The sequence below is a fragment of the Necator americanus genome, chromosome II (genome assembly GCF_031761385.1).
Source record: "Necator americanus strain Aroian chromosome II, whole genome shotgun sequence".
Classification (NCBI taxonomy): domain Eukaryota; kingdom Metazoa; phylum Nematoda; class Chromadorea; order Rhabditida; family Ancylostomatidae; genus Necator; species Necator americanus.
This window is the reverse complement of record NC_087372.1, coordinates 13232602-13248003: the sequence shown is the minus strand read 5'-3', so window position 1 is coordinate 13248003 and position 15402 is coordinate 13232602. Positions and strand designations below refer to the sequence as shown.

Below are 15402 nucleotides of genomic sequence, written 5' to 3'. Positions count from 1 at the left end.
AAATATTCATTAATTACTTTTCTAAAACAAATGAATAAATTTGTACAACTGCAGCAGCTACATTAAAAAAACAATCACTCTGATATCGTGTGTACCCTGATCTTCATTCGATGTATGTGCAAAAATTAGCGGAAAGATTTGTCCTCTCCCGTTCAGCAATGCTGTCAACTTGAGGCTGACTTCAGCATTACCTCCTTTTGCTCACTGAGGACAAGAGCATCCCGTTGTTTCGGCTTACTTCGTGTAAAGAACGACAGACATACAGGTATAATAACTATTCCGTGTATCAATCCAAGAGCTGCGACAATACAGACGGTCTTCGCGAATGCGACAATGATGTATACAGGCACGCAGAACAATGGAAGCATACATATTAACGTTGAAAGTGAAGCCTAAAAGAAAAGATACACTGGCATTAGAGGAGCAATGAACACCTAGAACATGCAACATGTAGTCTTCGCTTAATTTATTCAACCAAGTAATTTATTCAACAGATCACCACCAATTTTTTTTTTACAGTCTGCCGTGTGGTATTGTAAGGCCGTTACTCAAGATCTCATAACCTAACATCTCTCTTAATTGCGTCAATTCTGGATGTTTGAAACTGCCTTCTTAATGTCCTAACTCTTCTTTATTGGCTGTACACGAGGTTGTTAGCTGAATTTTTTTTCGGCGGACCTTCGAGCAAATCACCTTCAGAGCTCAATAGAATAAGTCTATTCACAGTTTAGGCGATTAAATCTCTCCATGGGTAGATGGGTCAACCTCTAAGCTTACTTTTTGGTCACCAATGGCTGATGCAAATGCTCTACTAAGGTTGCAGATTAGTACTGATTGCTGACTGATCGATCACGACGGCGATTAGTTTGGATATTTCATTCAAATCAGAAGAGGCATCAGAGATACATATGGCGCGAGTTCCCGATTAATCAAGATGCATTCTCCCCTGTGATATGCATCAATTTTTTGTCATTGATCCAAAACGCCTACAATTGAACAGGTATGTTTGTAGAAGTACCAGTGAACGATTCGATCTTCAGGTGTTGCGGAACCGCCTACACGACATCATCTGCACAACACAGAACTGCATTATTTGTTTTACAGAGAGACCATGAGACTTCGTAAGATCCAGGAGCAAAGGTTTGAATACACGCGTCAAGATTTCAGCACCGATTTAAAAATCGAGCTGAAATCATCGAGCTTTTGTATTCTAAGGGACCTTAAAGGTGTCAATTTCCGTGACTAAACCTTGCCATTCACGTGATTTTTGATAAATGTGTATCCTAATCGTGCTGTTTCATCAATTTATTCGTTGCAGCAGCTTCTGCAAGAGATCATGTAGATTGTAGGATCTCATGCGGTCTGTTAGTCTGCCTGTGGGGGAAATAATACAGATACTGTGCGTATAGTGACGTACAGGGAATTCCAAATTATATACCATTTCAAATCGTTTCGTGGTACTCCTACGAACAAAATAGGGCGTTTTGGATTTACGCCAAGAATTCTATGATGAACCGTGATGATGAACACCTCTCGATTACGTGAAAACTCGCGCCAAATCTCTAACAGAACGCCAAATCTCATCATTGAATGGAATAAGCGAGTCATTGTCGTGATTATTCAGCGGTCACAACTAAACTTCTGCAATCCAAGGTGAACATTACGTGTAGTCGCTACGTTAGAGATCGAAAACTAGGATCAGAGTGATGTCTTGAGTCACAGCTCATCAAAAATCGAAGAATATGTTAACATGTCAGTTCGTCAAAAGTCGAGCATTTTTCCGATTTTTTTTTTGACTTAGTCACTTTCGATTTAATATTTTTCGGACTAAATTAATACATTTCTAGGATAAGTATGACTAAGGATGAGAAATCGAAAACCGACATAAGTTGAAAAATGCGAAGAAAAAGGAAAGGCATATACACAATTGAGAAATCCACATATAAATTTTCCACTATCTTGTCGTAATTCAGTTCCCCTTACAGGTCGCGCCTTAGTCCTATTCTTGTAAACTGAACCGTAAATAGTTTTTTTCGAGAAGTTATCTTTTTCTTCTAGAAAACTAAAAACTACAGGATTCGGTTCTTCCGATAAGTTAACGATGAATGACGAAAGTATTTACAGGAAATTATTACCTCGACCATTGGTCTTCCAACTGCTCGGAGAATTATCGTTATTCGTTGTTGCGCATCCAAGAAAATGTTGTTTCTTTGTCCAATGTGGTAGTGGTAACAAACATGAGCACTGAATTTGGTGATTTTGAAATTTTATGATAAGAATGGAGTCGATAGTGTTGACTGCTCGATTTCATCAAATTTTTTGAGTTTTATTTCCTCTCTCCACCACAGCTAGCAAAGTAAAACAAACGATTTTAAACGTCACTGTGTCCGCAAAGATTATCCATGATTATCCGCTAAGATTATTAACACGTGCAGCTTTTAAAAATGGTTTTGTAGGTTCTGTAGTGCTGCTTGCGCCTCAGTATCTCAAATGCGGATTAGGGCTACGAAATATACGCGAATATCAGCCGCTAATCTGCCTGCAGCTCGTCACGCCTTCGCGCAACTGCACCTTTCACTCCAGGAAATCCATAGCAATAGCTGGAGAGCTACAGTGACCGCCTGGAACAATCTAACCCCCTTCTTCTTGATTTCAAACGAATGCTGCGCGCGGCATTCGCACTGCAACAGAGCGATTGAAGCCGCAAAAAGCACAAAAGGAGAGAAATGAGGAGATTGACAAGATGCCCTCACTTCTCTCCTTGAGGAACTTGAATTTTCAAGTTATGCTATATGAATGAGTCGAATTGAACACAGATAATCGATTAATAGAAAAAACTCAACCTTGTTATGTGCATGTAGTGCAGTCTTTAAGAGGTCTTTAAGGTCTTTAAGTGCCGTGTGGGGGCACGGTCAAAGGTTCGAAACCGTCCTGGTGCCGACCAAGCTCCGGGGTCGATAGATTGGTACCGGACTTGTCTGAGAGGATAAAAACACTGACCCCCGCAAATAATTGTACAGCCGAACACGGGTTCCAAAACTTTAACGATTACGGATTACAGTGGCGTATATTACAGTGATGCATGCAAAATATTGGAACATTTGGCTGTAGTTGAATTTTTGTTGGAAGAACTTCATGTAGTGTTCCTTACTCCTTTCTACGGTATTTAGTCACTTTCTTAGGATGGGCAAAGTCTACAAGCGTCGACGTCTCTGTATCTTTGAGATACGAATTTGAATAAAATGCATATCTGCGAGATATTCTTAGTGTAAGGCCTTGAGGCCTTAACTGTTCATATTTTAAAACTAGTAGTGCAAAAAAAATTAGTAAGCGAAGGGCAGAGAAAAAAATCATAAAACTGAGATCAACAGTGATTTTCTAAACATCTTTTTTAATCTTTAATCTTATAATTAAGTACGAAGCTCCTTATATGGATAAAGGACCTACACCAAGGCATTGATAACAGGGGCCTTAACACATTTATCCAGATCTCTTTACTATTCGCCCGTTAATACTTCGTCTCTCTATTCCCAGTGGTTCAATCAACTTCGCCGAGTCACCATGCGGTTTTGTCCCTTGTCCGCCTCAGAATGCGTATCGTATAGTAGGGTCAAAAAGGCATAAAGTACGGTACAGTTGCGTACGCGGCTTCTCTCGAGGCGTTTTGGTGGAACGTAGCGGTTAGGGGCGCACTGGAATCCTTGCTGGCACAACCAATCGCTGCAGTCTGCGATGATCCCACCTCGGTTCCAACTGCTGCCTCCATCGCGCCGTTTCGAGCGCGTACGCCAATGCACCGTGCTTCATGCCGTTTTGACCCAATTTTAAGAGCTGAGGCAGCGACGAAATGGCCAGGAAAATCGTGCATTGTGGTCAAATATATCAGCTTGAAAGGTCGCAAGGGGAGCGATGAGGCTGCTGTGACAATAAGGATGCTGTCAGAAGTCGTGTAGCACAATTATCCACTCTTATTAACCTTCTGGATTGATAGCGGTACATCAAACGGAAATCTCTTGACCTCCTCCGTTCCCCTTATATTCTACTGGAAACAAGTTTGGATCCATGTATAGAACAGATCATCGTTTTGATTACACAGCATACTATGTACTTCGTCTTGCGGTGAAATTTCTACGCTGTTTAAAGTATTGACCAAAAATTACCTGAAATCAACACTGAATCCTATAGCCATCAACACGTTGATCATTGTAACAGGATCAAGGCTTTGACCCCATAAAGCGAGAAATCCTAGCAGAGCTGCAAATAAATGCAAAGTTGCTTTGAATATTGCTTAGTTCAAATTATATTCATAAAGTTCTTCTTGACCAAAATCCATGAGCTTTTTCGGACGAAATGTTAGTCACTTCCTGTCCTAACTGATTCCTAATCTACCAGGAAAAATAGGAAAAAGTAAATAACGATAGAAAGACGGTAAGAAGCATAAGAGTATATATGCGGAGAGGACCTTGCATGGTATTACTTAAACCCATAAAGTTCTGAGATTCTGGAAACTCGGCTGGGATAAAGCGAAACGGATCGTTGTAATTCATGCTCGATATGTAAATTTATTATTATCTATGTTTTTCTGAACTTTATGAAATGTGAGAGACCCAATGAGAAGCGGTATGTTCACAGTTTTAGCATTAAGAGCAAAGAGAAACGTACATATGGATATGGATAACATAGATAAGGTCGCAAGAGATGCACCGATTACACTTGGAATCATGAACGCGCAGGCGAATGTCATGCATGCGAATGTGATCAGCACGGCCTTGATGAGTTCGTCCTGAAAATAAGACCTCAAGGCAAATGTTTGGTGGAGTTTGCTGGCTGCTGGTTTCACCTTTACGGTGATGATGAGATCATATATGGTGCTGTCGTAGTCGAATACACTAGACTGAAACTGTGGATATTCGTCGATTATTTTCCTCGTTCTGTCTATTTTCTTTGCTCTTCTGTTCCAGTCCAAGTCTCCTTAAAGTTTTGATTGAGTAATTCAAAGTTTTCAAGCTTTACCTACATCCCCTACTTAAAGTCTTTGTTCTCACAATGGAACAATATGATCGAGTCCTTAGATTTTATAAAGGTGCGAAACTTTCACAAAGAAAAAATAAGGAGAAGCAAGTGCTACGAAGAAGATGCAATGAATGATCAAAATGTGCACCTAGAGCAATTTTTGGGTCTCGACAAGGAAGAACATGATTGATCTCAAAGTCAGTGGATTTTAGATCGAGATTGACTGGTTTTACGTAATATACGGTGATTAACAGACTTACCTCGGCAAATTACAATGTAATTCATCCACACTTTTGAGATGGTGCCACTGAAAAATCCTAATTACTCTCCTGTAGTTGTGACACTATTGTGAGGACCCACTTAATTGTTTCGTACTGGACAATGTTTTTGTCCTTGATTTGTCTTTCATCAAGAAACCTTGGCAAGTCGTCGATGGAAAGAGTATTGTTGTTGTCTTCCTCCCACTGGAAAAATGTCGAGTTAAGGCAACTCATCTAAATCTTGCAGAAATTCTCATGCCTCAATGTAGTCTCTGAGCAGGAGTTGTGTACGCTCAGGACCGTAGCATCCTTCGCTGTGTTCTAGACGATGAACCATCTCCATGAACAAATCCAGTTGGTGGGAGTCAGACAATTCAGGTAAAACACTGATGAAATTAAGAGGAGCGTACTGGAAGTAAAATAGCTGTATTTAAATAGAAATTCAGCTGCATCTAAACTTGAAATTAAACAAGAGTAATTAATTAATTGAATTAAACAATCCAGAATGCGCGTAATTGTCTAGTCATCTTTGTTTCATAACTATACAGGTGATTCCATACTCAAATGGAGCCCTCTGAAAATTCGCGCAGCAGAGATAATGAAAGTTTTGCTACCGCTTACTGAGGACGAGCCCAGTTCTTTGGGTTACGGACCCCTTCAACGCGTGCTATCTGGAAGACTTGTACATCATTTTAAAAATCTTCCTACTGGTGAATCATTATGATCTTTATCATTGCAGTCATTAACTCTTATTTTTACTTGGCAGATGCTGGGAAAATCGCAATCAGAACTCATTTACCTCACTACTGAGTGACGATCGCTAAACCTTTCACAACCTGCCTTCAATCGCACTCCCTACAGTTGTTGTCGTTCGGTTACGATCTCGTTTTTCATCGCACAACGTAGCTAGACATTAGCAAGGAGGAGAAAACTTGGGTTCGCTAATATCATCAAACTCCGCGAGTGCCGGTCACGTTTTACCCCAAAGGCACGAAACAAGAAGAGAAGAAACCGTGAGTTTTTTTCACTAAAGGCAAGATATTCCAAAATTGACGATGTTGGGATCTCTTCAAAAACAGGTAGTTCACGAGTATGACCGTAGTGGCGCTCAATCTCCATTAGTGATTTATGAAAAGACATGTGAAGCAGACTTGTATGGTTCCGTCCTCCTTACGGTACATCTTATTTCACGATAAAACGCGGACGACTTTGTCGTTGTCGTCGACCTTCCTCAATCAACTAATATAACTCAACTAAGCAGAACCCATTTTCAACTTCTCCTAATCCCGCGCACGCAATCTTCCAGCGTTTCTGATTTTACCACCTGTTCTAATGTCTGTCATAAGTCAAGTTTGTCATCGTTGAGCTGATGCGATCACGCAATGCAGTTTCACGTGTCTTTTCTGGGTTGCAAAGGAGAATCGAGCGCATCCGCAAACTACACGCTATCTTTATTCGTAGAAAAATCCCAACATAGTCAGTTTCGTGAAACACCGGTTTTAAGCCCATAAAATCGAGCCCGTTGAATTGATACGTAGATATTCGGAGCTAGGGGGCACATTTGTGAACCAAACATTCATAACTAAACACTAGCATAACTCAGTTACTGCGATATGACAAAATTGGACACGGAGAGACGATTGTAAAAGGATCGCATGAGTAACAGTTTATGATCGCAATCTGCGCAGCAGAATGCTACATGTAAGCAGAGTTGAACGGTAGAAGGAACATCATTTTCGCTTCGCCTCTGAAGTCATCACCCCACAAATCTGACGTGGTTTGGATTTCCGATGGAAAAGCTCTCCACGGGATCGTAGATTGCGGAATCAGGCGTGGTTCCGCACATCTCTCCCTAATCGTACTAAAAAAACGGTGATCGAAAACCAATGAGTTCTCTCTTCGACTGCCTATGCAAGTGAAATCAATGAATAGATTACTGAGGGAACCGAAACCTATACATCGAGGAGTGTTTTAACGCTCCTCCTAGGAACTAAAGCGGTTCCCACGCCGTTTTTTTTTAGGACGATTAGGGAGAGATGAGCGGAACCACCCCTGATCCCGCAGTCTACAACTCCATCCTTACCTCTGCCGTGGATTCGCTCACCACCTCAGATCCGTGGTATGTCTATATTAAAGGCATCACTCCACGAATCTGAGGTGGCACGGATTTCAGGTGGAATATTCGTATACGGCATAGTAGGTTATGGCGAGGAGAGTGATTCCGTCCATTTCTTCCTAATTGAAGTAAAAAACGGCCCGGAATGTACGGCGTGTGCACACGGCTGGCGCGCTCCGATCGAACTCTTTGTAGAAAATAGCGCGCCGGAACGCTCGAAGCCGTATCTTCCGACTGAAATCTGTACCACCTCAGATTCGTGGGGTGATGCCTTTAACGCAGTTCACCTAATTGTATGCTTACATATTTCTTATGTATTATACCAATTGTAGACGATATGCGAGCACACAGAGCTGCATTACTGCATACATTATAGTATTGGTAGTTGTTTTTATTGCTAGGACCTTTTCCTTACAACTACTTCGGCTTTCTCTTTTGAGGGAGAATAGATTCGAACTTAGCCGTTACTAAGCGCCACTTTTCAAATTCAATATTGTGTACCTCATACTTCAACGCCCAAGAATTTTCTTTCCCTCTTTAGAAAGGGGGCATGGGAATAATCATAAATTTAATTCTATGCTTCATCGTCATTAAGCTTTCAGGAATAAGAACGAACCTCACTTTGCACTTTCTCGAATTTCCTTAATGAGAGCATAAGATCAGAGTCGTAAGGGAAAGTTTTTGAAGGATCAAAAGACGGCTTCAAGTCTCTTATTCCGATGCAGGCGAGTACGTACACGGACAGAGTGATAACCACAACAGAAATGCGTCCGAACGGTGACAATAGTAGTTTCGTGTAGTTATCCCATGTAATCCATCTGAATATTGCAGTCATTTCGTCATCTACAGTGAATTAAGTAGAATAACAACTAATACTACCAACCCTTTCTCGGTTCTTGCTTTCTTCGCATCTTTTGTAGAGTAAAACAGAACCATAACGGGAGCAAAGATCAAAAATTCGAATAAGAAATCCAGAAAAATTGCAAGGCAAGTACAGAGACAAAATCCGCTCATCTGAAAAACGACGATATGAGGAAACGAAGAAGTGATGTTTTTAGAGTTGATGGAAAGTAACACTATTAAATAGTAAAAACGCAGGAAAAGTAATAAATTGGTACAAGGTCTGCCTCATTCTGAACTCGTCAATACGTTCGATACTCTCTGAAACGTTGGAACATCGCTGTGCGTTTACTTGAAGTAACTCGCTGCGTATTTAGCAGATTTGTACGGAGCAGGGACTATTATTCTTGCGTTAATCAATCTGCTTGGGATGCGCCACCACGTTCACTTCAATTCTGAATCATTTGAGGTTAACGAAGGTGTAAGTGGGCCATACAATGACTTTTGGGGGTCAACCGATGCATCAAGGAAGTGCTTATATCCTCCCAGATAAGTCTGGTGCCAATTTATTGACCTGCAGAGGGATGAAAAGGCTGGTGAATACTAAGACGGGTTCCAACCTCCGATCGATCGTGCAGACAGCGAAACCTCTTACCGACTGCGGTACACCCGCCCATTATACCATTATTGTTGATACTATCATTGAACTATTATAATACGCATCCCACTGGTACATTGTACGTAGATGACGATCATATGTGGGTTGGTTAGGCGCGAAAGGGATACGATTTCGAGTTCGGATCCGAGAAGGGGTTACATTAGTTGCTCTCGTTCGAGGACTCGTAGCTGTCCGCTAGGAAAATATTTGAACCTACATGTATGGGGCTCATTTTCTACGGATATGAAACAAAACTACGGCCAATATTAGTTCTGTTTCTCACCTGAGGTGTTGGCGAAGTGATTCCGACACCAAACGCAAGTGTATTTGTTGCCGAAGTGATAGCCATGGATGGTCCTATCTGATACACAACAATACGCATGCGTTCCTTTATTGGTTGGTCGCTGTATCGACGCCATGCGTGCAAGAGAAGAAAAGCGTCATCGACTCCTCAAAATCCATGAAGTACAGTTTTGTGGCATAAGCAATTTGCGATAGTGTGAAGCATTTCTTTTTATTTTCTTATTATTTCGTTCCTTATTTCTTTTTATTATTTCGTTAATATAATGTTTGAAATATTTACCTATTCCCATAACCAAGAACGGAGTGATACACATAATGGAATTGAAAGGAAAACCGGACCATCCAAGAATGGCAAAACATGCCGCTGTCGCGATGGCGGGAGATGCAATAGCGGCTGCTATTATAGGGATCTGGAAATAATAAAATACCTCAACCCTAGGCTGCAGAAATCGAGAAAAAGTGATTGACTTACCTGAGATTTCACGGTGAGATAACTAGTTGTAAATGCCATAAAACCTAACATGATAACTATGCCGACCGTGAAGAGGTAAACCGTCTGGAGCGTTCCTCGGAGCATTTCTGCGTTAGCAACCTGAATTGTTGTGCTAGCGTTCATTTTCAAAGAAAGAGCGTAGTAGGAGAACACCCATTGTGCAATTTATTGATAAAAGACTTTTTTTGGAAAACAAAGGTAGGAGTGGAAAAGGATCACGAGGAAAATTCGATGTAAAAGACTTCAACGAAATTCAAATTTACCAAGAAAAGCTGTGAGTTTTCAAACCCACATGTGCGTTAATTTAGCTGAACAGTAAAGAGTTATGCTAAAAAAAAAGTTGGTGTGGTGGATGAAACCTATCCAAGTGAATCTAGCCGAATAAATTCTCAAATAAAAAAGATCGACATCGACGAATTGCCTGGAAAGCTTCGAAAGGGAAAAAGAATTTTAACTATTTCATGATCGCAAAGGAGAGATACATAAGTTCCATGAAATTTAATCCACGTTCCATCCATTCATTTAATTTAATTTAATCCATTTAATTTAATCGACGTTTAATCAGGTAGGAAGTATTTTTGTTCAGCAATGGAATGCACAAGAAAGAACAGGAGCTCAATTTTTATCGCTGCACACCACTCATAAATAGTTCAATTTTTATCGCAAAATTCATCACGGTGCTTTAAAAACGTAATACTAAACATCGGGAAGTAGCTTCATTACCGTATCCTTCCGTTGCTGTACTCACCTGATCTCCGTACATATCAAAGCTGATCAAATCGCTGAAATTGTCGGCACGGCTCAACTCGAACAACTGTAACTGCAGAGCTTGCAGTTGCCTTCGCTGCGTCATATTCGGCGCCTGATTCATGTACCAAAGAGTCACAAATTCCATTTGTTCAATGGGTCCGCGCTAAAACTTCTGCAGATATTTCCGCAATGATGAGGATACTGTAGGAGATATTGACATACCTCCGATTCTTTATGTTTATTAACACCGAAGAAATGACTGCCAAGGAAAAATTTATGGCCTAGTGCGCTGCCGATTGGATAGGTTAGGTTGATATCAGAAAAATATTCCGACCATGAATACGCGTACTTAAAGTGAGGAATTTTTGCAAATGTGTTTCTAGCACTTCTTCTGATACCATACCTTGTACCAGTTGAACAAATAATTTATTTCGATCCCATGTAAATCTTCGAAGTTCACCACCACATCGTCAACGACAACGGTCAAATTCCGCACTAACTCGTTTAATCGTTCGATCTGAAAATTATACAGTTTTAGCGATAAGACGCAATTTCTTGGATTAGAGATTTGTATTTGTGCGATACAAAAAACCAACCTCATCTAATAGTTGCATAGACATATTCATGTACTTTCGACCAGTTGATCGCTTTTCTGTCACAAGCACAGCCCAGATTTCAAGACCTTCGTACGTGACGTTGTAAAAATCAGCGAATCTCTGCAAAGGGTTATTTTGACGAAAAAGTGAAGGACTCATAGATCACAGGGTTTATTTTTACTGCTAACGTGAACGGAGATGTCAGGAGTATTCTTAAGCTGCTTAGTGTAAGTGTAATGATGAATGAATGAATGTATGTATGTATTTATGTATTTACGAATGATGAATGAATGAATGAGTGTAAGCAAGTTTCGAGAACTCTTTGAATATAGTTTTTAAGTTTTTTAGTAGAAAGACTGGCACCTAAAAAGAGTTCTTTCGGATGTCCGAAGATTTCCTAAAGTGTTTCAGCGGATTTTGTTTGAAATAACTTTATAGAGCTGAAAGAAAGTAACACTTACTTTCTCCTGTTTAAACCGCATCAGTAGTTTTTGATGTAAATTTGCTGGATTTGGATTATATTTTTTTAAGCAAAGTTCTTGGAAGTAAAACGACCTTTTTGCTTTTTTGAGAAAGAAAAGGTTATGGAAAAAGATACTTGAACCTTATCAGTGCCTATACCAAAACATCAATTCTATTCCGAATATTCCTTGAAATTCTGGAAGGAAAGCACTAAAAATCATGGTTCTTGCTAAAAACTTCCCTAAACATAAACTTGGGCTCAACTTCCTAATATTCGAGCTTATCTCGAACAGTATGATTTTGAACAGAGGATTTAGTTAACACTACTAATATGGGGGACTATAGATATCACTGAAATTTTTTCATGAGGTTGAGCCTGAAGCGCTAAATGAATTTTCCACAATGAAATGGTACATCGCCGTCATGGATAATCAAGGAGTGACGGGTAAGGAGAAAGAAGATTGGATGAAAGATATTTGCGTATTTTACTTGGTCGGATAAGTTACTGGTACGAAAAATTCCAGTTGTTTTGATAGTCAATCATGGTCTGTGAGTCTTAACGGTAGAAAAAATAAAAAAGAATAGCTGAGAGTGTTAAAGAAGGAGAAAGAAGTAGAGAAGGGAAGAAAGTAAGGAGGATGAAGGATGAGAGGGAGAAGGGCGTAAGAAGAGAAAGAAGAGACGAGAGGTGGTGGGAAAAGAATGAGATAAGAGAAAGAAGAAATTTGATAAATAAAATAAAATAAAATAAAAAGAATAGGATAGAAAATAGAGGCAATTTAGAGTACAGGGCGTGAGGTTTTTGCTAGACAGTAAACCATATGTAGCGGAATAATCAAAAATAAAAAAGGAAATTTCAGATGTATGTTGTAGCAGTGTATTCTGGAGGACATCCTGTTGTGAATAAACGAAGAGCCGCATCTGTTTTGGAAGCCTGAGAAGATATGAGAAGATACTGGAAGCTGGCTCATTTGAAGGAGTTACTTTCAGATTTCGATATCCGTGATCTACATATAAAAAGGGGCCTGCTCCTAAAGAGAATAGCATCAACGAATCCATGTCCGATTCCTTTGAAACGAAATTTTGTAGTACTCGAACAAAAGATTTAAGAAAGATGTACAACTAAAGCTTTCCGAGCAAATACGACGTGAACTTCTCAAAGAAAATTCGCCGTTGTTTTTATTAAAAAAAAACTAAAGGATTAAATAGAAGAAGGTGGGATGAAAGCTGAGATGAGTAAGAGCCTACACTTGCAATGAGATATTAATAAAAGTACAAAAACAAGATGCTCAATTTTGAATAGAGCTCCAGGAAGCTCCTTACAAAACCGGAAATTGCTCCATTCTTCAAAGAAATAAAAAGTTCTTTGTGAAAATACTGAGTATGCGAAAATAACTCTAAATGAGCGAGTATTAAGACGCGACAGGCAAGCCGTGACATGAAGAGAAACCGCAATAATAACTAAAATCGCGAATCTAATAATACAATAAGCATGGTACTTCGTAAACATCTCAGGCACTTCAGACTATGAGAATAATGAAATAGAGGGGAATTTCACAAAATGCTATGTAACTATATAAAATTGTGTTTCTTTCAAAAACTATTACTATAGTTTATTTTATTTGTTGTTGTATTACTGCTTATTTATTGTTTATTTTTATTTCGTACAGCTCATTCCGCTCTTACATTTGGGACACATCACGAAACACCTACCCAGGATAGTGGAGCGCTTGACGAAAGAAACGTAACGCTGCTCTAACCAATCTCTATTTAGGCCTTTGAAGATGACGAAAATACTAAAGAAAACGTAAGACTAATGAAGATTTTATTTAAAGATCTCGTAGGACTGGAAGAAAACTTGAATTTTTAAAAAATTATTTGTATATATTTCACCATATATTTAATACACTCCGAAATTTATACTAACTTCCAATTTTCTAAACTGTACCATACATTGTTTTGGTTTTAATTTATTTAATGGTTCTCCTTTTTATCCAGTTTTTGATTGCTACATGGGCGGCTATATCAGAGAAAATGAGGAAAAAGAGGTTGGGGCCGGGGAGGTGGCATTCGGGAGGATCGTGTTACCCGTGTCTCTGCCTCGCAATCTCTTACCTCCCTGAAAAAAATCAGCAGAAAACCTAACCTCAATTATTCCTACAGAAACGTCGCTATTGACACGAGAACTCATGGTTTTTAAGGTTAAATTGGAAACAATGGTTTCCAAGGTTAAAGTGAGTGAGTTTAGCTGAAACCGAAAATCCTTGAGGTAATGGAACAGAGGGAGGTGATCGAAAAAATTGAGAGATAGAATTTCTAGATAATGGAGTCAGAGTGTTGATCATACCTAGCTGTAGTGAAAGAGTGTGAACAAGATAAAAATGTACAAAATTGTTTAGTTACTTGGAGCTGTGGTCAAATTTTTTGAAAAAGGAATAAAGGTAAAACTGAACTATGCAGCTTACCGGAATTTAGTGAAAACAAAATTTGGCTTTTCAAAAAGGCGACAAGGACAAAAGAGAAAAAAAAGTATTTCGTAACTTCTCCCAAATCTTGAAGAAATAAAAAAATCTGGAAACTGTTCTTTACTGTTTATCTTCACCAGCTCTCCTTAGGCTATTTATACTCCCATTGGGAATTTTAACATTTAATATTTCAACATTTTAAAAAGGGCGGGTGTATTGTGGCGGTCAGAGGTTCCGCTTCCTGCACGATTGGAGGTCCGAATCCGCCTAGTGCTCACCAAGCCTTTCATCCATCCAGAGTCGACAAATTGGTACCAGACTTGTCTGGAGGACAAAAACACTAACTTGACACATCGGCTGGCCACCGCAAGTCATTGTGGAGGCCAGTTACACGTTCATAAACCTAAAACGATTCTGAATTGAAGTGAACGTGAGGGCGCATCCCAAGCGGATTAACGCCAGGAACGTTATCCTTTATCGGTAATTTTATTTTTTTTTACTTTGATCAATGAGTTTGGGAGCTCTGTTTCTCGTCTGTTTCTCTGTTTTTCAGGGACTTCTCAACATGTTAGGGGTCTTTTCTAAGACTAAATCTACGACTACTGCCCGCAGAAACTCTTTCAACACCACATTTTTTCTCTCCTTCATTTCTTTGTTTTTTTAAAATCACTTTGTTGTGCAAATGGTGCAAGAATATTATGATGGATCAACCGATTTGGTATTGTAAGTTTGAACCCGAACTTGTTAATGCCATATTTATATATATATATATATATATAATATTTTTATAATATATATACATATAAAATATTTTTTGTGAATGAATTTTTACAGTATTATCTATAAAATGAAAAACGAAATAAACATTCCACTCTTGCCACAGCCACATGAAAGCAGGGTAAACAACGTTTCGATTGCGCACGGACGTCGTCTTCGGCGATTCTACCAACAAGAGAAATGTACTTGATTGTGGATTGAGGAAAAAAGTGCGAAGTACTATCAGATGGCAGTAACAGTTTACGCGATGACCACGCAGTAATGCCAAGAGGTTTTTTTTTGCAGAAATTTCTTCGGCGATTTTTGATAATTGGCGAGAAAAGAGTATGCGAATCCTCCAGATACGTATGTTTTTGTGAACATAAGGAGACCAATTATAAAATCCAGAAAAATATGTTGCAATTCTAAAGAGAACAGAGGAACACCTGACCTTGAATTCACTAGCTGACCTTCCACCTCGTTCAGCAAAACCTCGCCTAACATCGGATTGAACTTCGAATGGATAGAAGAGAAAGAAACTAAAACAAATTCGTTTCTCTTCACTCAGCTAGACTACAGTGAATCTTATGAATTTTTTTGTGCAAACCTCATCAGTGGACAAAGTGCTGCGAATACCACTGCCAGAGTCCTTCGAGGATGACATGAGATCCAGTCGCAAACGATTCGCAT

General features: G+C 39.4%; 1 protein-coding gene across 1 annotated transcript; it reads right to left on the bottom strand.

Moving 5' to 3' along the window:
* Positions 1-201: 201 nt before the first annotated feature.
* Positions 202-15402, bottom strand: RB195_017693 (uncharacterized protein; the record flags this gene model as incomplete). Its single annotated transcript, XM_064184795.1, has 20 exons — positions 202-204; positions 264-392; positions 2136-2244; positions 4161-4254; positions 4663-4783; positions 4841-4971; positions 5274-5320; positions 5374-5477; positions 5533-5682; positions 8006-8207; positions 8273-8403; positions 9171-9337; positions 9471-9600; positions 9663-9782; positions 10432-10596; positions 10656-10781; positions 10837-10950; positions 11030-11149; positions 15164-15251; positions 15320-15402. 20 exons carry the CDS (start codon positions 15400-15402, stop codon positions 202-204), a joined length of 2334 nt encoding a protein of 777 aa, XP_064040676.1.